The following is a 25,745-nucleotide window of genomic DNA, read 5'->3' on the forward strand; positions in this document are numbered from 1 at the left end:
GATCCTTTCCTAAATGCCATTGGGAAATAGATCATTATAATAAGCTCTTCACAATTTGATTATATTGAAAGAATAAAAAGGTGTAATTGATACATATTAAAACTAGATATTAACATGTAATAAACTATGAAAAGCTTAAGAGATTTTAAAACTCATTTTTCTTTACTCTTTATATTGTACCAATAATAATAATAATAATAATAATAATAATAATAATAATAATAATAATAATAATAATAATAGTGATGGATTCGTATTTTTGGCAACTTAAAAAAAAATGAATTTGAGCCTAAGTCCCTATTTATAAGGTCCAAAGGCAGGATGATAACTCTTTGATAAATAGGTAGAGATCACATTTATACCCAACATTCTTAAGCTTAGTATAATGTTAGGCCTAAATGACATGGGTCTAGCATGCTTTCAGACTTAATGTTCTTGGGCATGGCTACGGGCCAAGCCCAAATGGATACGGGCTTAACAAGTTGTTATACTTAGCACCCTTGGGCTTGGCTGCATGTTGAGCCTAAACGGGTATGGGTCTAGTTAGCTGTTAAAACCTAATGTCCTTAGGCTTAGCTGTACGTTGAGCCTAATTGGACATAAGTCTAGCGAACTACCAAACTTATCGACCTTGGGCTAGATTGTGTGTTAAGCCTAATCGGTCATGGATCTAGCAACTGTCACACCCATCAACTTGAGTTTTGTTGTGTTAAGCCTAATTAGGTATGTGTTTGGTGTGTTGCTTGACCTAACGCCCTCAAGCTCAGTTACATGCTAGGCCCAAGTGGGCATGAGTCTGGCTTGCTACCATACACATTGATCATGGGTTTGGCAATGTGCCAAACACAAAGGGTTAAAGGCCTGGAAATCATTATAGGCCCCTTGTTGGGGTGCAAGGCTCTATTTGCTTATTTTTATGACTTTTAACATAAAATGCTTATGTTAGAGATATTTATTTCTCATTAATGTATGTGAAAGAGATATTTATCTCTCATTAATGCTATTAGAGAAAAATTACACTCTAGCCCCTCCATTCAAACTAAAGAACAAGATTCATGGGTTATATATATCATATGAACATGTGAGGGGTTCACAATTTCTATCCTCTAGAACTAATACTTTTAAATCTCAGAGTAGTTATATACTAAAACAAAAATAAACACTCTTATTATTGGAATTTAATGCTCATTCTCTTATTTATTGCAATCTTTTTTTTAAAAGTTACTGATTTTATCATCTAAGGGTTCTTAAACACTATAAAAAAATTATTTTGTAAATGTTAAGTCTTCTACCACCAATCATCAACTTCTTAAACTTAAAAAAATAAAATATTGACATGAACATATAATTATCCATTATTTAAACACAACAAATCTTTATTCTTAAACATAATGGATTTTGGAACATTATCAAATACTCTTCTTCTTGGATGTTAAGCCTAGTGGGCTCAATGATTTGGGTTATGAGTTTTGATAATTATTCTTATAGGCTCAATGATTTGGGTTATGAGTTTTGATAATTATTCTTATCTTTCATGTCTTATTTTACAATAGTGATGTTTTTTTATTTCCAATTTGAATAAATAATGATAACACATATTTTTTGAATTAAAAAATAAAAGTGTACTTTATAACTACGCAATTTTTTTTTAAGGTTGCAAGGGCAAAAATATTATAAAAGATAATAAAATATTTAGTATTCTAAAGGATTTGTTTATGTTATGATAAAATTTTAGGATGAAACTATAATTATATGTTTGTAGGAATCGATTGTGGGACTCTCATTTCTCTTTTTTTAAAAAATGTTTATTAATCCAATAAAGTTGGAGAGTATTATTGTGAATATTTTAAATCATCATAATAAGCTCTTTACAATTTGATCATATTGAAAAATAGAAAGGTGTAAGTGATACATATTAAAACTAGATATTAAATTGTAATAAACTATGAAAATTTAAGAGATTTTAAAACTCATTTTTCTTTACTCTTCATCTTGTACCAATAATAATAATAATAATAATAATAATAATAATATTGATGGATCCATATTTTTGGCAACTTTATAAAAAAAAAAAAACTTGAGCCTAAGTCCCTGTATATAAGGTCCAAGGGCAAGGTGATAACTCCTTGAGAAGTAGGTAAGGATCGCATTTATACCCAACATTCCTAAGCTTGGCATAATGCCAGGCCTAGATGACATGGGTCTAGCACCCTTTTAGACCCAACATCTTTGGGTATGGCTATGGACCAATCCCAAATGGATACAAGCCTAACAAGCTGTTATACTCGGTGCCCTTGGGTTGGCTGCATGCCGAGCCCAGACAAGTATGGGTCTGGCGAGCTGTTAAAACCTAGTACCTTTAGGTTTGGCTACCCTTATCCTAATTGGAAGTGAGTGTAGCGAACTACCAAACCTATTGACCTTGGGCTAGATTGTGTATTAAGCCCAATTGGCCATAAGTCCAGCGAACTGTCATACCGATCAACTTGGGCTTTTTTGTGCTAAGCCTAATTAGATATGTGTTTGGTGTCTTGCTTGACCTAACGCCTTCAAGCTCAGCTACGTGCTAAGCTCAAGTGGGTATGAGTTTGGCTTGCTACCTTACACATTTAACATGGGTTTGGCAGTGTGCCAAGTACAATGGGTTAAAAACCTAGAAATCATTATAAGCTTCTTGTTGGGTCGCAAGGCTCAATTTGCATATTTTTATGATTTTTAACATAAAATGTTAATGTTAGAGATGTTTATCTCTCATTAATATACGTGTAAGAGATATTTATCTCTCATTAATGCTATTAGAGCAAAACTACACTCTAGCCCCTTCACTCAAACTATAAAACAAGATTCGTGGGCTATATATATAGAAATAAACACTTTTTATTATTGTAATTTAATGCTCATTATCTTATTTATTATAATTTTTTAAAAAAAAGTTACAAATTTTATCATTTAAGAGTTTTAAAACATTGCAAAAAAATTATTTTGTAGGTGTTAAGTCTTTCATCACCAATCATCATCTTCTTAAACTTTGAAAAATAAAATATTGACAGAAGATATGATTACCCATTATTTAAACACAAAAAATCTTTATTCTTAAAAATAATGGATTATAACACTCTTCTTCTTGGATGAAAGTTTACAACATAAACATTTTCTGGTTTTAACAAAAATAAAAAATAAAATGAAAACAGTAACAAATATGTTAAAAATAATTGTAGTTAAATGTTCTAAACAAAATTTTTTTTCTTTTAGTTTTTCTCTAAGTATTAATTAATTAGGAATTATATTTGCTTATTTTTCTTTATCTAGGTGTTATTGAATCTGTGCACCTCAACATCTCACATAACATCACAGGATTTAAATAGAGGATATGAATTGAAATTTGTTTGTTTCCACTGTACCATAGCATTTTTTTTTTTAACAATTATATGTTGATACATCGATTTTTATTTAAACATGATACACCTTGACATTTACAATATTTTACCTCTGGAACGCTTCGTTAACGTTGCCGCTATACACCTAACGTCTAACCCTGAAACCAAACCAGCCAAAGAAGGAAGAATTATTATCCTAACAATAATAATAATAAAAATTATCGTTGTCAGAAGATGCTGAAAAATGAAAAGGAAAAAAAAAAAATCCACAGTGCAAGAGCCAGGATTTTGTAATTCCAAATGGGGGTGAGACATGTCAAGGATTAAATACGCTTTTTAGGGCCACAAGAACCTTAGCAATCTGAAGTGCAGAGACTGGACAAGAGGGAAGCTCAAAAGCCCATCACAGCTGTCCATTAGATTGTAGCAGTTGGTTAGAAAGATGACAGAAGGAAGGAAAGATGACAGAAGTAGCGTTAAGAATCCCATTCACTGAATGGAAATTTTCTCCAACTTGTTAAAATGTATCACTTTCTACTTCCTTTGCTCTTGCGTTGTTGGAAATTCCTATATTTATGCTATGCTCTTACCTAATAGTGCTTCATAAGTGATGATATTGTAATTCCTGTCTAAATAGTTATGTTTTGACTGCTGAAAAGGCTAGCTAAGGGTTTTTTGAGAAATGTTGAGTTCGGGGACATAAGCCTAACTTATGTTAGAGAACTCATATCCAATCCAAAAGCTTTTTAAGTATCGGATGGACCAGTTTCTTGATATTATAAATCTGAGCATAGTTCTTAATTTTATTTATTGAGTGATACCTTGACATAGATCAATAGGTCTTAGTTCTTATCTTGGGGTAATGGGATTAGCGTGCAATGGTTGCTTGTCAACAAGGTAACGGGAAAATTCTTTGGTGTTGACAGTACTATGCTCTGAAAATTGGATTGACCATTAATTTTGAGTCGTTATGAATTTCGAAAAAAAATTGTGCTCAAGGATTTTATCTTAGTTAACTGAGGGTTTTTCTTTGGTAAAATATTGTTGCTGCAATGCTCATGGTAGCAGCAACCTTCTCTATCTGAACTTTGAAGTCGAGGTCTTAATGATGAATATGTTCTTATGCTATGCTGTAGGTAAATGGAAGTGATTATTCTCTTGAATCCCAGCATGTCTTTTTTGTTTTCTACATTCGATTCCTTCCTTTGTATGGTTAGTTAGTTAGTTTAGTTAGTGTTTCTTTCAAATTGCATTAGGAAATAAATTTAAGAAAACAAGCAATGTGATACATGCCATTGAATTAGAGTATCGTGTCAGAAAATCCTTTTTGAAGCAAGCATGTATGCTATTCCATGTCTCAGGTAATGGGAAAGAGGAAAGGCATTTATGGGTGTGATTGACTAAGAAGAAAACAAAATTCTTGACATTTGTTTATTAAAAAATTGGAGAGAGATACGTTGGTCCAAATCAACAAGTATGTGAAAAGTTGGAAGTAAGTGGGATTCTTGAGAGTAAGAAGTGCACATTTCCATCGAAGAGGAGTGATGGAATTTGTTGTTGCTGGTTTTGTTGCAGAGAAAGTATTAGGGGAGTTGTTAAAATCTGTGAAGGAAGCGACGAGGAAAAAGAAAAAGTTAGAAACTACCTTGAAGAGCATCGAATCCACACTCAACTCTATAATTCCAGTCGTTGAAAGCATAAATGAGTTAAACGAAAAATTAGATCGTGAAGATGAGGACATAGGGAGATTGTGGAAACAAATAAAAGAAGGGCAGGAACTTGTTAGCAAATGCTCGAAAGGAAATTGCTGTGGTTCTTGCTTTAAACCGTCTAATTGCACTGTGGAACTTAGAGATTTCGATAATTCACTTAAAAGGTTCTATGATTTTATTTTACCATTGAAAGGAACAAAGATTCTTATTGATACTAGGGAAGATGTCAACGAAATCAAGGAAAAGGCAAATAGGATTGATGAGAAAGTGGGAGTTACAAGAGATAAGGTGAAAGAAATCAAGGACATGGCAAAAATCATTAATGAGAAGGTAGAAGTTACAAGTGATGAGGCGAAAGGCATTCGTAAGGAGGCGAAAGAAATCAAGGGCAAGGCAAACAGCATTGATGAGAAGGTGGAAGCTACACGTTTTGAGGTTAAAGGCATCAAGGACAAGGCAGAAGGCATTGATGAGAAGGTGCAGGTTACAAGAGATGATGTGAAAGTTATGCATCAGGAGGTGATAGACATTAAGGACAAGGCAAATAGGATTGATGAGAAGATGGAGAACATTCATAAAGAGATCCAATGCCTAAAGATCCCTGCATCTTTTCCTCTGTATTTACCTCCCGAGCCACCCGCGATAATCGTTGGATTGGACAAGCAGTTGAAGGATTTGAAGACAGAACTGCTCAAGAATGAGTTTTCTGTGGTAGTAATAACTGCTCTTGGAGGATGTGGAAAGACGACATTGGCTAAAAAGCTTTGTCACGAAGAAGATATTAAAGGTAAGTCTTAAATTATCTCATGGTTTTCGTTTTTCATTATAAACACACTGTAATTTAAGCGCACAGAGGAAGCTTCGTTAACAACTTGAACATACTTCAAAGGTGATGCCTTTTCCATAAGATTTAACGACTATTACATTTAAACATAAATTTGCTTTTCAACGTTGGGAGCTGTTTTTTTGGGGTTTAAAATCTTTAAGAAACGTTATTAGCAGATATCAGCAACAAGAACTGTTTCCTTCTAAACAATTTGGGACCTGTTTTTTCCCAGTAAATTGCCTCATTTAAAAACCAACTTTTAATTGTGTTTGAACAGGAAAATTTAAAGACAACATCTTCTTTGTTACTGTCTCCAAGAAACCAAACCTGAAGGTGATTGTACAGAATCTCTTTCTGCGTAAGGGACATCCACATGTGCCTGAGTTTCAAAGTGATGATGATGCTGTCAATCACTTGGAAAAACTGCTGAAGCAAACAGGACCTAATCCTATACTATTAGTCCTGGATGATGTTTGGCATGAATCCGAGTTCCTCATTGATAAATTGAAGTTCCAGATTCCAGATTACAAGATTTTGGTGACATCAACATGTGTGCTCCCTAGATTTCCTTCTACATATAGGCTGCAGCGGTTGAATGAGGTGGATGCCAAGAATCTTTTTATTAGCTCAGCAATCCTGGCCGATCAGAGCTCTTACAATCCAGATGAAAGTATCTTGAATGAGGTGCTTTCTCAATTTCTCACACAAGATGCAGTTATGTACTTGATCTTTAACAGGAAAATGAATTATAGAGCAATGTGGTCCATACAATTTTACCACAATCATATCTGCTTACCTTTGCTAGCAGTCACTCTTTTTATTAAAACTGAGATGAGAAAGGGCATAATACAAATGCATGAATTTTATTAGGGTGTCATACCTACTTGACTTTAGGATAGGTTTACTTGAATCGTACACTTGAGAGAGAAAAAGAGAGTGCTTAGATCAACTTATAAGATGCTGAATTTTATTTGTACTTCAGATAGTGAAAGCCTGTAAGGGGAATCCACTGGCCCTTACTGTTGTTGGAAGATCATTGTGCGGGCAGCCTGCAGTAGGCTGGGAAAACACTGTGTTGGAATTGTCTAAAGGTGGTTCTATTGTTGAATTAAACACTGCTCTGCGTAATTGTCTCCATCAAAGCTTGGAAGTCTTGGATAATAACGTCAAGGTAAAGGACTGCTACACGGACCTAGTTTCATTTCCTGAAGGCCAATGGATCCCTGCCACTGCTCTCATTGATATGTGGGTTGAATTGCATGATCATGATGAAAATGGAGTGGCTTCTGTTGCCAGGCTCCATGACCTTGACGCCCTGAATTTGGTTAATCATGAAGTGGGAAGGTAATCAGGCACTATTATTCTCTGTGTTGTGACAATAATTTCTACCGGTTAAGTTTCTTGAGCAGCGGTTTAAGTAAGTTTCTGGCAGTGTTGTTGATATCCGACGTGTTGAAGTCTTAATTAACCTTCAGCTGCGATTGTCTTATGCATAATATCCTATTTGATGTGCCTGGGAGGATACACAGAGTATGTTAAATTTGTCTCCATTTCTTCATTTAGAATGATTATGGTAGAGAAGTTGAGGAAACTTGAGCTAGATGAATTTAGAACTAATGAGTTATTCAAACTGGTCTTATTTTTTATTTTTTCTTGTTAATTTAACTGGTATATGAACTCCATTGATATCATTGCAGAAGAGTGTTGTAGCTTCTCAAATTTGAAGATAGATGTCCACAAGGAATTTTCTCTTTAAGTTATTATTAGAATATCTTGCCAAGTAAATGCTTGTTTCCATTCAAATTTTACCAGGAAAGATGCAAGTGAAATTGATGGCTATTACAACGATCACTATGTTATGCAGCATGATCTTCTTCGACAGCTTGCCAATGATCAAATAAGCTCAGAGCCTGTTGAACAAAGGAAAAGACTAATCATAGATATAAGTGGTAGCAAACTTCCAGAGTGGTGGAGGGAACAAAGAAAGCAACACATCAGTGCCTACCTCTTATCTATCAAACACAGGTTCATACTGTTGTCCCCATGCTATTTTATCATGCAACTAGGCTAGCTGAAAGCAGGTTACAACATTTTTGACGAACATCTGATAACATGGAGTCTGCCATCTTTAATTCCTCTCACATCATCCTCTCACATCATTTTTACAGATGAAACATTTGTACCGAGCTGGCCTAACTTGCAAGCACCTGATGTTGAGGTTCTAATTCTGAACATTCGCTCAAAGAACTACATGCTACCAGAGTTCGTGAAGAAAATGGATAAACTGAAGGCTCTCTTGATCACAAACTATGGTTTTGTGCCAGCTGAAATAAGTAATTTCCCACTTCTTTGTTCTCTGCTCAATCTGAAGAGAATTAGGCTGGAGAAAGTTTCAATTCCATCACTTGGCTTGTCCTCTCTAGAACTGAGAAAGCTTCAAAAGATTTCCTTAGTTATGTGTAACATTGATCAGGCTTTTAGTAACTCTAGAATTCAGATATCAAGTTCCTTCTCGAACCTGTCAGAGATCAGCATTGACCGTTGTATTGATCTGAAGAACCTTCCTGTTTGGTTTTTTTATCTCGTTCACCTAAAGAAACTCAGTATCAGTAGCTGTTGGGAGCTGTCTGAACTTCCCAAGGAAATTGGTAAGCTGGAGAATTTGGAAGTGTTTCGCCTTCATTTCTGTATTCAATTGGAAGAGGTGCCAGAAGCTATTGAGAAATTGTCCAAGTTGAGTGTTCTTGACATATCTGATTGCTCAAATATCAGTCACTTGCCAAAACAGATCGGAGGGTTACATAATCTAAGAAAGCTATTCATGAATGGGTGTTCAATCTCAGAGCTGCCTTCGTCAGTTGAGAACCTCAAACGTTTAGAAATTGTCATGTGTGACGAAGAAGTTACCATTTTGTGGAAATCTTTTATCCAAAGGCTTCCAAATCTAAGGATTAAGCCGTGGTAAGGAGGATAGATTCCATAGGTGATTGTAAAATGTGAATAAATAAAAGACATACTAAGATTTCTTGAATTATTAAGTTCATATGAAATCAGGTGTTATTTCTTAGTAGCTATCTAATATCTATCAATTTTGCAAAGTTTTCTTGCTCCCCGTTTCAAATTCCTTTTTCGCACCTTGTTTTCCATAAATGATGGGTGTGTTCATGACCTTGTTGCTATTTCTTGTGCAATTTAATTTTTATTTTACTTATGATATAGAAAACCTTTCACAATCAAATCAAATAACTCCTTATTGACCTTCAACACTGTTTTCAGAAATTGGTAAAGAAGCTGTTCAAGCTTTGATTAGTGAGTAAATAACCTCCAAAATTATATATATCGACAGGAACAACAAGCCAGCTCTTAATTCCATTTATTTTTCTCTAAATATTTCATTTACAATAAGGAGGGAAACTGTTTATTTTATTTTGTTTTCTTGTTTGAGAAATCTTGTGAAAATCGAGGTTAGAAAGTAATGGATTATTGATGGAATATTACTCCATCTAGTTTTTTTCCTTAATCACTTCCCAAAATCTCAAATAAATAATGCTTATTTCCCTACTGAGAAGATTAAGGTTTTTCATTGTGATATGTCTGTTTTTTCTTCGTTTAGATTCTTTTCTTAGTTTAGTTGTTAGTTCTTCTGTAGAGAAACATAAGAAATTGAGCAGTGTGATACATGCCATTAAAGAGCTTCTTGCCAGGAAACACATTTTGAAGTATGCAAGAAGAAATTTATGCTTAATCCAAACATTCTTGAATGGTCACACAAGAAGAAAAGCATTGATGCAGTAGTTGATTGAAAGGCGAGGGAAATTCTCTACAATTGTTTAAAAGCAATTGCAATTCTTACTCTAGGAACTGAACTTTTCCATTGAAGGGAATCGATGGCACATGTTGTTGTTGTTGATTTTGTTGTCGATGCTGTGTTGTGTTAGGAGTGTTGTTAAGATCTGTGAACGAAGCAATGAAGAAAATGAAAATGTTTGAAAGGGTTTTGAAGAACAAAATTAATGTTTTTTTTTTTTGGGAAATTAAGGTTAGGGAAATTCTACTGAATAAAACTTTCCCATACCTTGGAGAAAGCATGATAACCTTCCACTCGGTCTCAAAAACGAGATGCTCTAGCGCCGCTTCCTAGGAGTAGCATTTCTATTAATTAAGCTTGTCACGGCAACTTGCTAAAAATTATAATAACCAGTTTTTATTCAATCATGAAGCTTTAAAGTATTACTTCAATTTAATATTTTTTTAAAGAAATTCAAATTCATAAAATAAAATAATTTTTTTCAATTTTTGATGAAAAGAAAGATAAAATTTTATATTCCAACTTCAACACTCCATTTTTATTATAATATTAATCCATAGAGTCTTACTTATTGGGTAGAAAAATTGTATTGAGGTTTAGCTACACCATTAGATATTCATTTATGAGTTTTGTCTTGAATTATAATATTTTATAAAATTAAAAACTGAAAAATATTGTATATATATCCCTTGTCACATTATCCAATCCAAGCATGGGATCCAAACTATATCAATTAAAAATTCCATATCTTTATCTATCCGATACTTTTGCATCTACCCTTCCCTCTCTTACTATGACTATGTAATACTCTTGTAAATCATTATAGTTTTATTGTAAATATCATATGGGATCAGGGGTAATTGGGTATTTGTATGTATATAAATTATTATTTATATTAAAAAAATAGTTGGCGTGTGCTAAGCTCGTGCCAATGAGTCGGCGCCACATACGCTATTCAAGTGGTACGTGCATCTTAAAAACATAACTGAGTGCTGCTTTACAGGGCCGTGTTCGATGCGCCTCGCCGCCTTAGACACAATGGCAAGGCATATGTGCTGAGGCGGCCCACTGAGGAGCTCCGGCTAAGGGATTTTCCATCCCTCCTGCCCTCCCTCCCTCCCCTCTCTCCACCTAGAAAATCATGCTACCCATTGCAAAAAAAAAAAAAAAAAGGTTTGGATACCTTATTTTTTGTCAAACCCAAGTAAATGGGGGTCAGACATGATTGTCAGAACCAAGTAATGTGGATCTGGCATGTTTGCCAGACCTAAGGCACCTAGACATAGCGCTAGCCACATCCAAAGTTCTTGGATTTGGCGGGTTATATGTCAGATCCAAGACACTTGAACTTGGTGGTTAGCCAAGTCCACAGTAAAGTGGATCTGACATGTTTTCCAGACCGAAAGAACATGGGTCTAGTATGTTTTCCAGACCCAAGATGCTAGTCATTTATCTAGTTTAGTCACGATTTAACGTTCCAGTTGAACACGTTCCTGACTTATGGTAGCATGTCACATGAGACGTGAGTGAGAATTGAGTTATTATCTAGGGACGTGTTCTTTGATTACTCATTTTTTTTAATTGAATTTTCTTTTTACCATAAGGTAAGTCAAGGTAGAAAATACATTGAATATTGATAAAGGAATGTATTTTTATACTGTTGATGAAATTAATTAGTTAATACCAAAAAAACTTCAAATAAAAATTAGAGTTTTTATGGTTGGGTTGATGGACTTAACTGGTTTTGAAATAGTAAATCCCCTAAAGAATAAAAAACTCTTTGATGCTTATATTATTATGTGTGTATAGAAAAAAAATATGTAGAAAAATAAAATAAAATGAGAGTTAGACAATACAAATCTAGCCTGACTTTCAATGGTTTTGTCTGGCTTTGGTTGGATTTTATGGGTTTTAAGAGTTACTTCTTGATTATGTTTACGGTGATGTCATGGTTGGCTTTAACAGCTCTTTACATGGATGACTAAGTGTATTTATACATCTAAACTTTGAAAATTTTAATGAAGAAAAGATTATATCATTGGTGAAAAAATTAGTTTGGTTGGCTACAGTATTTTTTGGTTAGTGTGTCATGCAATGATTTAAACCATAATATTTTAAACCATCTATATTATGAGTGAAAAGTATTGGTGATGGCTTACCATTGGCTTAGAAAAAGGTATATGCATAGCTCTGCATAGACAAAAATTGCATGTGCATGAAAATTTTATATGCAGAGCTTATGTAACCTAAAAAAAGATATTAAAAAAAAATATGTTGCATAGAATTGATCATATTAGAACAACACCATGTTTGGGTTGAACTTTAGGTAGAAAATCTCAATCATTTAGAAAAGGTCCAAGTGGTTGGAACACTTCTAGTTGTTTGGGCCATGTCTAAATAATTGCAGCATTTTGAGTCTCTTGGGTCAGGCCCAAGTAGTTAGAACACTTTTGGTTACTTGGGCTATGTCCACTAGCCTATAATGCTAGCCATTAAAGGTTATTTTTTAAAAAATAGAAGGTTTTTCTTTCTTTTAAACATATGTTCGAAAGATTTTAACTAACAAAAATTGTTTGGAAGCCAGGTATGCATGAGAGATGAATACTTTGAAGTCATGCCTTTAGCTTTTGTTAATTTTTCTGAATGATATGTTTCCATATAAATATTTGTCAACGTTTTTGCAAGATAGAGAGTATTGCTTCTGCATATATCAGCACAAAGTTAATGAAATATGCTTCTTGCTACGAAACAACATTCACCAAAATATTGGAGGGCAAATAAATAAATATAATGACTAATGTGGATCTTTGGCTAACAACTAGAAAAAAGGAACAATTCTAGGGTGTTGCCATAGGTCTATTTTAACTTTTTAGTGTAATCTTATTTGTGCCGTCAATGCTTCATAATAATTATTCTGCGCATGTATAAAAAATGTTGATGAATATTGTTATCTGGAATTACGCAATTTGATGGTATGAAGATTGTATGCATAGTCTATTACAAACTTAAGATTATGATATATTGGATTGAGATATTTGATTAATAAAATTTATTTGTGGAGTGTTCTTTTGGATCATGTCTAATATGTATGTAAGAGACTTACATGGTTGGGATGATCTATAGTGATCCTCTCAATCCTGTGCTGGTGATCCTCACAAATTATGGTTTTTTCACAGCTGAAATAAGCAACTTTATAGTTCTTGGAAACCTGTCCAATCTAAAGAGGATCAGGTTGGAGCAGGTTTTGATTCCTTCCCTTACCATTAACTGTGTACAGTTAGAAAATCTGCAGAAAATATCGTTGCTCGGCTGTAATATTGGTCCGGCCTTCCACACGTTGATTGGTGGATTGAATGAGATTGATGGGCACTAGCACAAGAGCAACACGGTGACAAAGCTATCCGGATTTCAGATGCACTGGCGAAACTAGTGGAGATCAACATTGGCTACTGCAATAGTCTGAAAGAATTGCCTGTTGGACTCTGTGACATTGCCTCCCTTAAGAAACTTTGCATCACCTACTGTCCAGGCCTGTCAATATTGCCTCGAGAAATCGGAAAGATGGTGAATTTACAAGTCTTGATGCTTAGCTCCTGCAGAAATTTGTCAGATTTGCCAGACACTATTGGAAGCCTCCATAAACTGAGCATTCTTGACATATCAGACTGTATTAGCATTAAGAATTTGCCAGAACAGATTGGCGAGCTGGAGTCTAAAAAAGCTTTTACATGACAGGATGCTCAAATTGCGGGTTACCTAACTCAGTCACCACTCTTTATAGTTTGAAGTCCGTGATCTGCGATGAAGAAACAGAGAAATCATGGAAACCTTTCAAGCGCGACCTCCCGAACATGACTATCATTTACTGGGTCTAAATGTATGATAAGAATTAAGAAATACAATTGCCATGATTTTCATGTACATTAATGAATCACTTGTATATAAATATCTTCCATTCTCCAAAGTCAGAATGAGATCCGATACCTCATGTCACTTTTTTGCGATTGATCTGTTCTTCCTTTCCTCAGTTTTGCTCCCATATGGACTAACTGCAAAACGGGTTTAATCCTTTTAAAAAATAGCTTAAGTTTTCAAGTTGAATTAGTTATTTGACATGGTATTTAAGTTTTATTATCTAAGTAAATACAAGTTTGAATCTCATCACTCTCATTTTATTTAATAAAAACAAAATAGTGTAGGTATATTCCAGTTTCAAGTCTAAAAAACTTTTACTTATAAATATAAATATGTATTAGAAAATAATATATTTATAATTTAATTTTTAAGTTAAATTGATTATTTAACATAAAAAAACCCAGCAATAAAACATAGATTTTAGTTTTAATCGGTGAAGATTTGAGTTTCAACCAATAACTGCGGAAGATAAGTTTCCTAAATCAAATAGGAAAAATAAAATGAAATCATGCAACATAATATTTGATTTTCTAAACTAAATAAGAAAATATTAACAACTAAAGGAAAATATTTTCATAAGAATAAAGATTATTGAGGAAACAAATAATTTCCACTAAAAATTACTTCTTTACAATTTTAACAGTAATTGACTTGCAAAAAAGTAAAATCCCAGATAGTTTGTCAGAAACTAAACCCAAACTTGGTAATCTTTTCGCTTCTTTGATAACTCATTCTAAATCTTGGTTTTGATGGCTGTCTGTGGCTTGAAGTCCGAGAGTACCACGAGTTTTCTTGATCGTTTAAAGGTACGACATGGCTAGGCTTAGGCAACTCATCTCCATGATCCACCAATTTCTTACTCATTTCATTAACCCTTGTCAAAAGTTTCCGCATGTTCTCATATTGCAAAAGCTGAAAATTCAACGTTAAAAGATGTTTGAGAGATTCATCAAGCTCATCAATTCTTTTCTCGTATCTTCTCATCTTGAAATAATTCCATTGTGAGATTCTTGAGCATTTAGAAACAAGATGAATCCCTCTCGCCAACAATTCACACAATCTTTGAGCTTCAGCTCCTGGAAACTGCTGTTGTTCTCCTCTGATAACTTTGAATCTTGCGATCAAGATCCTGACGGTTGTCTGGAGAAGCCGTAGCTTAAATTTGAAGCTGGAGGCTGTAGTTACTGCATGCATAATCGAATCACTTAGCAGTTGAAGGGCAACTCCCAAAGCAGCCCCTGAAATAAGCTGTGATATTGGTTCCATTGGAACAATTTGGCAACAAAGAGTATAATAATTTACAGAAGAAAGATTACTCCCGGCTACTTGTAAGTTCAAGTGATGTTATTGTCTCTTCAGGGAAGTAACTATGAAATAAGAAATAATATCGAAAGCTTTTTAGAAACTACACAAATAGAGAAAAAATGCTCTGAATTTTATCCTCAAGAATCAAGAGTGAATAGTATAGCTCTTCTAGGTTTCTTAAATAATGCAAAAAAGTCCTAGATAGAACAGGAATCCTAAACTCAATAGGAAAACTAATCCTAATTCAACTAGGAAAACTACAAATCCCAAACAGTAAATTTTTTTCCTAATTTGGACGCCTTCATGGCCCTAGATAACTACTAAAATACAAAGTAAAGAAACATCAACCGAGGGTACTGAGATTTAGCAACTGTTATCACTCCATTTTTACTATTCAAAAAAAAAAAAGGGGGGGGGGGGTGGGGGGGCAAAGGGGCCTGAACCATCTCCAGGCGCATCGGGGCTCACAATCAAGCCCATGCAGACTCTTGGAAAGCCCAGTCTAGGCCTGCTTAAAAAAAATGGCAAGGTGAAAGAGATTGAGAATTTTGGCTACCACAACAGAATTAACCTGCAAGGTCATGTAACTTCTTCACAAAGACAGTAACAGCTGATAATCTATGCTGCATATTTCAATGCCTTTATTTTTATTGATGATTTTGAAGAAGAGAAGTCAGATGCATAGTTGTCGGCTTCGGCTCGGAACAGCTCCCTCAGTGCTGCAAAATTCAACGACAGAGATAGTGATTTAATAAACTTTCAGTATTAAAAGCCGTTTCCTAATCACTAGAATAAAAGGTTCCTGCTAGTCTTCCAAGTATACTGATGGTTATAGATCTTGCAAACGGTGGACCCAAAACCCTTACTCCTGTTTTTTATAGCATGAAAGTATATTACTAAGCTTGCTGAAAATGCTCTCCAGACGAGAGTTGGTGATTGAAGAGTGTAGATTCTTGACAAAGAGATTGGCAACAACAGTCTTTCTAGCAAAAGGGTTCCTCTTACTCCACATTATCCTCCATCCAACTCAGAATATGCAGGAATATATCCAAATCATAAGTTTTAAAAGTTAATCTAGATTGATATTACATTGATTTTTTTTTTCACTTTTCAGCGTTAGGTTTTTTAAAAATTAGATTTTATGATTTTTTTTTTGTAGAAATTAATCCGGTTTCTTGACCTAGATCATGGATTAACCAGGGTTGACTTGAGTCTTTTTTAAGTTTTTTTTATATTTTTTTAGTTTTATCTTTAATTTCTTGGTTGATTTGGGAATTGAGCTTCATATTTTTTTTGTTTTCTTTCTTCTATTAGATTATCCTATTTGCATGATCCTGGACAGGGTTGGTTTAATGGACTTGCTTAGGTTTATTGGTGTTTTCTGAGTTTTTTTTTTAATTATTTTTTTTAATTTCATCTTTTTATATTTAGATTATTGGGAATATGACATCATATTTTTTTTATTTTTTTTTTATAGAGTTGTCTCAACTTCACAACTTAAAAGTCTCGAGTTTGGCATGTTATCTCGGGTAGACACAAATTACTTTTTTATTTTTTTTAATGTGTTGGGTTTTATTTAGCAAGAGTTATTTTTTGACATAATATTATAATTAAATTAAAATAATTTATTGAATCTAGGAGGATATATGACTCAAATCACAGCGTAAACCAAATATCCGGAAGAAATGATAACTTATTGGAGTCTTCTCGTTACCATGTAATGAGACATTTACCTGAAAAATCAAGTATTAGAGATTACTTCAAAAATCATGGATGAAATCATGGAGTGCAAGGATGAAATTAGTGGGAAGAAATTATCGTACAAGGATGGCAGCAAAAAAGAAGAAAGAACACAGGGATGAGATTCGTCTTTAACTTGTAAAACGCATTTTGATGATTGCAAACGCCAAAATCTATTATTGGATGTAATTAAAAAAACATGGGAATTGAACCCGACGTGAATCGAACACGCAACCTTCTGATCTGGAGTCAGACGCGCTACCATTGCGCCACGGATCCACTTGTCATATCTGGTAACACATCATTTATATAACAATATCTCTTTGTCCATGAACCTACCAAGCATGGAGCAATCTTTTGAAGCACATGAATCAAGAACCTAATCTTGTGCACATCAATCATTAATACTCTAAGTTTTCGGATGCATTTTTAGAAGAATTTAAAAAATACTTAAAAAAAATAGAAAAACTTCATTTTCGAGTAGAGTTATTTTTTAAAATATTTTTATAAAAGAAATTGCAAAAATAAAAATTCAGACAAACTAAGCTGTTAATGTAATGTCAAATACCGAAAACTAAAAGTTCATTAGATTATTGTTATACAAACAAACATTGGCATCATCCTGGTACTATGTACAAATTTACAAGATATATTTTCCACATTATTTTTATTTTTATTTTTATTTCTTTGCTAACGAAGAAATTAGTCAACCCTTTTCTCTTTAACTTCAACCACTCTGTTCTTCATTCTCTTGACAACCTTCTCATCTACCATATCACACAATCTTCTTGCTTGCATCCTCATCCACTCTTCAAACCTCTTTATCTTATCCTCGTTCTTTACATATATCACAGGAACAGTCATGCCCACCACTATATCTGTAAATTAGTTGAAGACTCTTTTATATTTATATGTATATGCTATATTCATGCGCAATCACGAGCGATACAACTATAAGTTTAGCTTGCTTGTGTATTCATGCGTGTCACAGTTATGCATAAATTGTTACCTATGTAAAGAAGTGACAGAGAATCCCAGAAGCTTCCCACATAAGACAGCAAGCACAGAGCAGCAACTACACGAGCAAAGAGAAACAGTTCTCTCTCTGCACTCACATGGCACATCCATCGAACTCCCTCTTCTATCGATTGTCGAACGGAGCGTGCCGCTTCAATAGCTGTCTGCTCTGAAATCTCCAAGCCGGACAAATCTGGCTCTCCTCTGAAGATAGCCCAAAAACAACCTTACTTCTTGAAAGTTTTATACATGGCAACAAAGAAGAAAGAAAAAGAGATGGGTTAACAATATTTACTTGCGGAGAAACCTGGCTATGTTGCCATAAAGGAACAGTGAAGTAACAGCGAACATGGCAGCCCATGAAGCAACAGTGATGAGATTGAATTGATAGACATCAAGCGAAACCCATGTAGCTGTTGAGACTAGAAGAACCAATAAACTCAGCTTCTTTCTCCTCCACAAGAACACATCTCTTACAGTATCTGGATCAAGTTAAAACAGCAAGTGAGGCCAAAAAACATTAATTTGTAGTTTAAAGAGTTTATGATTAATTACCATATGACACGGGCGAAGATTTTGAAGGAGTCGACATGTCAAGTAAGGAAATCAAGTTGAGGTTTCAACTTGGATTTGCTTTTTTTTTTTTTTTTGGGGGGGGGTATCCAAATCAAATCTTGTTAAGATTGTCTCTTGGTAAGGTAAAGAAGGAGAATATGTGCTAGGTTTACACGTATAAAGAAACGTGGAGGTCTTGCAGCCTTAATAGCAACACTTCAGATATAGGATAAATATCCATACGACCCATAGTTTTCTCGAGGGAGCACAGGATTTTCCAACATGAGCACATAGGAACCGATTTTAATTCATTCAAATAAAGAGTGAATGATGGGCGATTTGGTTCTTATGGAACACTGGTTACATTTGTTTTAATATATATTTGACCTTTCGGTTCTTTTAGCTTGCAGCCTAGACCTCATAGGCTAGCTGTCGACTGAAAGCATCCATCCAGCTCCAGAATTCATTTAAACACAGGCATGCCTGGCCTGATATAAGTTTTCTACAAGGTCGATAGACCAAGCCCGGTCTCAAAGCCTCTTCTTCTTCACCTCGGCGTTTTTAACTCCAGGAAGACTCAAGGCCCATATATTACAATTCGTAGTTAGCTTACATGCACTTCACAGCAAGTCACATCAAAAGCTAATTTAAATAGCCAAAAAAAAGTATTTGCAAGCGTTGTTAATATTTCAGTGTATTTCAATTAAAATTGAAGACATGTTGGTTTGATCCTTTCTCTAACCTGATTTTAAACTAAACCACATTAAAGTTGATTTTTATAGGACGTGGTTTTAAACTAAATTATATTAAAGTTGATTTTTATATGATTTGATCAACTAAGAAAATGAAAGCACGATGTGATTGACCTAAAAAAACCTAAGTTTATTTTTTAAAAAAATTAAGAAAATGATATTTTTACATTAAAAAAAAAAACAGTATTTGCAAGCGTTATTAATATTTCAATGTATTTCAATTAAAATTAAAGACATGTTGATTTGAGCTTTTCCAATTTAAACTAAATCAAGTTGAAGTTGATTTTTATATAACTTGATCAATTAAAAAAGTGAAGGCACAACGTGATTGACCTAGAAAAGATTTAATTTTATTTTAACATATAAACTTTCTATCTAGTTGCTTAAATTTGGTCACAACTTGCTAAATACCAAGCATTGCATCTAATAAGCATTTTGCAAACTGAAATGATGAAATCTCAAATGTAATTAAATTGACCATAGTAAAGCAAAATAGTGATTCCCTAATTCTTAAATACATTAAATAATTGTGAATAGTCTAAGTTGTATACATGTCAACAGCTTGGTAATGTTTTAATTTGCAAGATATATAGTGTACATTTTCTATTACAACAATATTAACATGTTTTTATTTGGTAATTATAGATGGAAAACCTTCAAAATCAAAATGTTTCATCCACTAACACTACCCCAACATCAATCAATGCCTCAACTTCAAACACTAACCCATCATCAACTACTGTAGGATCTACCACTGATAATAAAGGTAAACAGCCTTAAGTCCTTACATCAAGAAAATAAATGTTGATGATAAAAAAAGTCACAAAATCTTGATGGTGATCCTAAAATCTTTAAAGCTTAATGTAATTATTGTGAAAAGGATTATGCATGTCATACTGTTTTGAATGGGACAAGTAATATGTGGAGTCATTTAAAAGTAAGCAAAAAGTTTTCTTTTATGGTTGATAAAAAGAAAAAAAAATGGTATTAGAACCTAAAAAGGAAGATGGTGAATTGGGAGATCGAAAAGTGGCATTATTAAAGCAATAAGTTATAATTATGATGAATGTAGACAAGCACAAGTAAAAATGGTTATAATTGATGAGTTGCCTTTTAATTTTGTAGAGAGTAAAGGATTAAGATTATTTTCTAGGACCATGCAACCTAGATTTGACATTCCTTCTCGTTTCACTGTTATGAGAGATTGTTTGAAACTTTATGTTGAAGAGAAGGAAAGATTAAGGACAACTCTTAGGAGTCTACGATTATGCTTAACAACAGATACATGGACATCAATTCAAAACATTAATTACATGCCCTTAATGGCTTATTGGATTGATAATGAGTGGAATTTGCATATAAAAATTCTTAATTTTTGTCAAGTTTTCAATTGGTCAAATTATTAAGAATTATTTATTAGAATGGGGGATTGATAAACTTTTGACTGTTACAATAGACAATGCAAGCTCTAATAATATGACTATTTTATATTTAAAGAATATGATGAAAGATTGACTAACTAATATATTGTTAAATGAGCATTTGCATGTATTGTGCACATATTGTAAAACTCATTATGTCTGATGACTTAAAAGAGATTAATGTTTCGGTTGTTAAGATTCAAAATCCAATTAGGTTTGTAAGATCATCACCTTCTAGGCAACTTGCATTTAAGAAGTGTGCAGAAAAGTGCATATAAAGTGTAAGAAATCATTGTGTTTGGATGTTGCAACTCGATGGAATTCAACTTATCTTATGTTAGAAGCTTCTGAAAAGTTTGAAAATGTGTTTGTGAGGTTAGGTGAAATTGAACCCAGGTATATGAGTTACTTTTTGGAAGTTGATTCAAAAAGGAATAAAAAAAACATAGGGCCACCTAGTTGAGAGGATTGGGAAAATGCTAGAACTTTGGTGAAGTTCTTAAAAATCTTTTACATGGTTACATTGAGATTTTCTGGCTCATTGCATGTTACATCAAATTCTTTCTTCAATGAATTGATTTGCATGCATACAAACTTGTTGCAATTATGTAAAAAAATATATAATCTTTTAAGTGAAATGACGATGAACATGATGTTAAAGTTTGAGAAATATTGGGGTTATGAAGTAAATCAAAAAAATTTATTGTATGTGGCTAATGTTTTGGATCTATGTCTCAAGTTGAAATATATAGAAAAAAAATTTCGTGAGCTTGTATGAGTTTTATTTGAAAGCTGATGGAGTGGTGGATGACAATAGGCATAAATAGAATGTTAATAATGTTATGGATGACATGGAGGTAGATTTTAACACTTTAGCTCGATTCAAAAGGCATTTACAAGAGGAAGATAGTGTGAAAAACAAAAATAAGGTTGGGAGGTATTTAATTGATAGTTGTGAGGATCCTAATGATGATAAATTAGATATTTTAGGTTGGTGGAAGAGTAATGCTTTAAAAAAATAAGATACTTTTGAAGGCTACACAACATGTTTTAGCTTCTAAATCAACTTTTAGCATAGGCGGTCGTATACTTGACCAATTTCGAAGTTCTTTATCTCCAACAACAGTTCAAACACTTATTTGTTGTCAAAATTAGATGTATCATGAACAAATTCCAACTGATATTAGAACCTTGAAGAATGATTTTAAAACCTACAAAAACCTTGAATCAGGTAATTTTTCTTATAAATTTACACCTTTTATTTTATTATTTGTCAATTAATACATTTTCATTCTAACATGTCTAATTTTGTATTTTGTAGAATTTGGTGGGAAGTTACATCTAACAATGGATGATAATTAGAGATGATGCGCATAATGAAGAATTTTTTTTTTTTTGCATGGAGTGTTTTATGACAATGCTATTTGTTGTTTTTTTAAGCCATTTGAAGGCAATGCTTTGTAATTTGAATTTTAACTTATTGGTGTGTGTTATTTAAACTATTCTGCAACAGGAGTCTTGCTCACTCAAACAAAAAAAAAGAAAAATATTAGGAAGGCAAAAAAACATATTGAACATAATATTGACACTAATGATTTAATATAAATGAATATTTAGTGGCAAAAAAACTTAATAAACACAAGATTAACACTAATAATTTAATATAAATGAATATTTAGTGGTAAAAAAATTAAATATACTGTGGAATTTTATAAGAAAATTAGACAATATTAACATCAATGGCAAGCCCATTAGAAAGCTCATTAAAAGCCCATTAGAAAGACAAAAAGCCCAAAAAACAATATAGGTTTTTCTCGGGTTTTGACATAAAAACCGAACTGAACTGAAACTGGTCAGTTGGATTCAGTTTCAGTTTATTTATTATATTTTCTCTAAATTTTTATTTGATTGTTTTTATATGTAAAAACCAAACCGAATCTAAAATGATCACCTTTAAAAATAAGAGAGGAAAAGGCTAGGGTTTCATTGATATTGCATGATCACTATAATCTGAAGGAATAAGTTTAACTTAAATACAAAGAGATTATATATAAGCTAAACTAAAAAGAAAATAAACATATTAGTCTACCCTTAATAAATAAAACAAAATAACTTATATTTCTTAACATCTCTCCTCAAGCTCACAATGTGAAAACTATAAGTATTGATAGTTTGCCAACACAAAAAAAAGGAAATAGAATGCGACTTGGTAAAGAAATTTGTCATCTACAAAGAAGAAGAAACAAAAGGCAAATTAATGGTGCCATTATTAAGATGATGACGAGTGAGATGACAATCGATCTCAATATGCTTAGTTCGTTCATAAAAACCAAATTATGAACAATCTGAATAGAACTCTGCTTGTCACAATACATGAGAGTGAAATGAGAAAGAGAAACTCTCATATCTGCAACTAACCAACATAACCAATCAATCTCTTTGGTAGTAAATGTTATGCACAATATTCTACTTTGGTTGAAAATTGAGAAACAATAGATTATTTCTTACTCTTCTAAGAAATAAGAGAATCACCTAAAAAGATACAGAAATTAGTAACATACTTGCGATTTGTGGGATCATTGTCATGATCAGTATTATAGTATGCACACAGCTCCAAGAAAGAGGTGGATGGAAGTAAAAGACTTTGAAAGACTGTACCTTGAAGATATCGCAAAATACAAAGAACAATTGCTCAATGAACAGTAGTAAAAAAAAGCAACAAACTAACAAACAACATGAACAACATATGCAATATCTAGACGAGTAATAATGAGATATATCAAGCTCCCAACAATAGTAAGGTATAAAGTAGGATCTGACAAAAGTAAATCATCATAAAAAGAATATCTTATGTTAACTTCAATGGGAGTATCTACAATCTTATTATCAATAAGTTTAGCCCGCTTAAGAATATTTGCAATATATTTCGACTGAGAAAGAAGATAACCTCTAGGTGAGTAAGTTACCTCAATACCCAAAAAATATCGAAGATAACCCAAATCTTTCATTTCAAACTGTCTATCTAACTCTGTCTTTAAAATTAAAATGCTATCAATGTCATCACCAGTAATAATTATGTCATCAACATATAAAAACATAATGATACGACCTGTATTAGTGCATTTAATAAAAAGAGCAGAATCATAAATGCTAGAAAACAAATCTAAGAGAAGAGATCATAACAGAAAATTCTCAAACCAAGCATGCGGTATTTATTTGAGACCATATAATACTTTTTTAAGCTTACAAACATACCTAGAGTCATGTGAAACATTAGGAAGGGGCACTATATAAATTTATTCTTGAAGATCTCCATTTAAGAAGGCATTTTTAACATCAAGTTGAGAGATATATCATTGACAAACTGAAGTTACGGCAATAAGAGTATAGATAGTAGTCATTTTTATAACAGGGGCAAATGTCTCCTCATAATCCATACTATATTGTTGAGAGTATTATTTCGCATCCAACCTAGCTTGATATCGCTCAATAGACCCATTAGAATTAGTCTTGATCTTATACACCCAACAACAACCAATAACACTCATACCAAGAGGTAGAAGAACCAAATCTCAAGTATCTATCTTATGCAAAGCAGAAAATTCATCATCCATAGCTTGCTGCAAAAAAGGATAAAAAATTGCCTCTTAATAGGAAGAGGGCTAAGAGAGATAATGAATAGAAACTAAAAATAAAGTAAATAATGAAGAATAACAAGAATAAACAAAATATGATAACTTTATAGACTTATGAATGATTGTGGATTGACCGAGAAGTAGAACCATAGTCTCAGACAAAGCTTGAGGGACTGTAAAGGAGAATAGAGCTTCAAATGTGTCAGATAATAAAGTGTCAGTACCTATAGAATGATCAATATAAATTGATCGAATATAAGGAGGAGTATTTGAGGTACTAGGAACCTAAGATGATAAACTATCATAATTCTTAGAAAAAAGATCTATATGAATAAGATCAGATCTAGTCAAGCTATAAGTAGTGGATATAATAATAAAAAAAAGGTATATACAAAAAAAAGACAACATTACGAGACACATAAAGTTTATGAGTTATTGGATCAAAACAATGATACCCTTTTTTTACCTTTACCGTGACCAAGAAAGACATAAATAACAAATTAAAAGCACAACTTACTATGTTCTACATGAAGATAAATAATAAAACAAGTACAATAAAAAAACTCTAAAGGAAGAATAATCAGGGGGGTACTCATATAACTTTTCAAAAAGAGAAAAACCTGAAATACAAGAATATGGAATTGTATTAAGCAGACAATAAAAGAGAACGAGTAGTTTTGATAATATGCATATGTTTTCGTTCAGCAACTCCATTTTACTTAGGTGTATTTGTATATGAAATTTGGTGAATGGTTCCATCTAAGACAAGCAACTCACAAAATTTATTAGAGGTATATTCCCCACCAAAATCACACCTAAAACATTTGATAATAGTAGAATATTGAGTTTTGATAAAAGCTCAAACGGCTATATATATCTTAAAGAATTCATAACGATGTTTTATTAGATAAACCCAATAATAACGAGTATGATCATCAATGAAAAAAACATAATATCAAGACCCTTCTTTTGTGGCAACAGGAGAAGGTCCCTATACGTCAATATGAATCAAGTCAAATGGGGAAGAAGAAACAAAAATACTTCAATTAAAAAGTAAAACAAAAAATTATGTTAGTTTACATCCACTACAATTAGAAATATCATAAGTTTGCAAATTTTCTAAAGCTCTTATGGATGCCAAAAATCTCAAACGAGAAGACGAAACATGAATGCCATAAATAAAAACTAGAAGAGGAAGGACACTGATAAAAAAAAAAAAGACAAATCAACAGTATTAGCAACAACAACAACAATTAACACTTTTAACTTATCTAAAATATATATTTCATTCTCCCAACAGTATGTCCTAATCAGCTTCTAAGATTGCAGATCCTGTACATAACAAAAAGAAAAGGAAAAAAATGATTAAATAATCACCAAAATCACATAACTGACTAACAAAAGAAAAATTCAATCTGAGTATTGGAATAAGATAAATATTAGGGAAAGACAAGTGAGGTGTGACAACAGAACCAACACCAGTTAAGGTTATAAGAGTGTCATCAGCAGTTATAACAAGAATAGAGGGGAAATGAGACACAGAAGTAAAAGATAAAGAAGCTGGAGACATATGATGTAAAGCACTATAATCCATGACCCATTCAGAAAGTGACATACCTGAGGAATTACGAGAAAATTGTTCTACGAGAGAAGAAGTGGACAATGCTTGTGGTTGTAAGGAG

At 33.0% G+C, this 25,745-nt stretch overlaps 3 protein-coding genes and 1 non-coding gene across 5 annotated transcripts; 1 reads left to right on the plus strand and 3 right to left on the minus strand.

Annotated features, from left to right (window-relative positions):
- Nucleotides 1–4,680: 4,680 nt before the first annotated feature.
- Nucleotides 4,681–8,899, plus strand: LOC133672558 (probable disease resistance protein At5g66900). Its single transcript, XM_062093003.1, has 6 exons — nt 4,681–5,880; nt 6,077–6,087; nt 6,193–6,599; nt 6,898–7,259; nt 7,728–7,940; nt 8,034–8,899. Exons 1-6 carry the CDS (start codon nt 4,922–4,924, stop codon nt 8,878–8,880), a joined length of 2,799 nt encoding a protein of 932 aa, XP_061948987.1. The 5' UTR covers nt 4,681–4,921; the 3' UTR covers nt 8,881–8,899.
- Nucleotides 8,900–14,319: 5,420 nt separating this feature from the next.
- On the minus strand, nt 14,320–14,904 carry LOC133672559 (RPW8-like protein 3). The gene has a single exon (XM_062093004.1). It carries the CDS (start codon nt 14,902–14,904, stop codon nt 14,320–14,322), a length of 585 nt encoding a protein of 194 aa, XP_061948988.1.
- Nucleotides 14,905–16,890: 1,986 nt separating this feature from the next.
- On the minus strand, nt 16,891–16,962 carry TRNAW-CCA (transfer RNA tryptophan (anticodon CCA)). Its single transcript has one exon. It is a non-coding gene; the product is annotated as a tRNA-Trp (tRNA).
- A 286-nt stretch (nt 16,963–17,248) lies between these two features.
- On the minus strand, nt 17,249–18,600 carry LOC133672958 (reticulon-like protein B13). Of its 2 annotated transcripts, none has more exons than XM_062093534.1 (4): nt 18,256–18,600; nt 18,008–18,182; nt 17,693–17,904; nt 17,249–17,561 (listed from the first exon to the last, which is right to left on the minus strand). In XM_062093534.1, the coding sequence occupies exons 1-4, from the start codon at nt 18,290–18,292 to the stop codon at nt 17,386–17,388; spliced, it is 600 nt and encodes a 199-aa protein (XP_061949518.1). In that variant the 5' UTR covers nt 18,293–18,600; the 3' UTR covers nt 17,249–17,385. The 2 variants fall into 2 exon arrangements, with proteins under 2 accessions (XP_061949518.1, XP_061949515.1); XM_062093531.1 differs by having other exon boundaries at nt 17,996–18,182.
- Between the last annotated feature and the right edge of the window lie 7,145 nt (nt 18,601–25,745).

Source organism: Populus nigra, chromosome 14 (assembly GCF_951802175.1).
Source record: "Populus nigra chromosome 14, ddPopNigr1.1, whole genome shotgun sequence".
Lineage (NCBI taxonomy): Eukaryota > Viridiplantae > Streptophyta > Magnoliopsida > Malpighiales > Salicaceae > Populus > Populus nigra.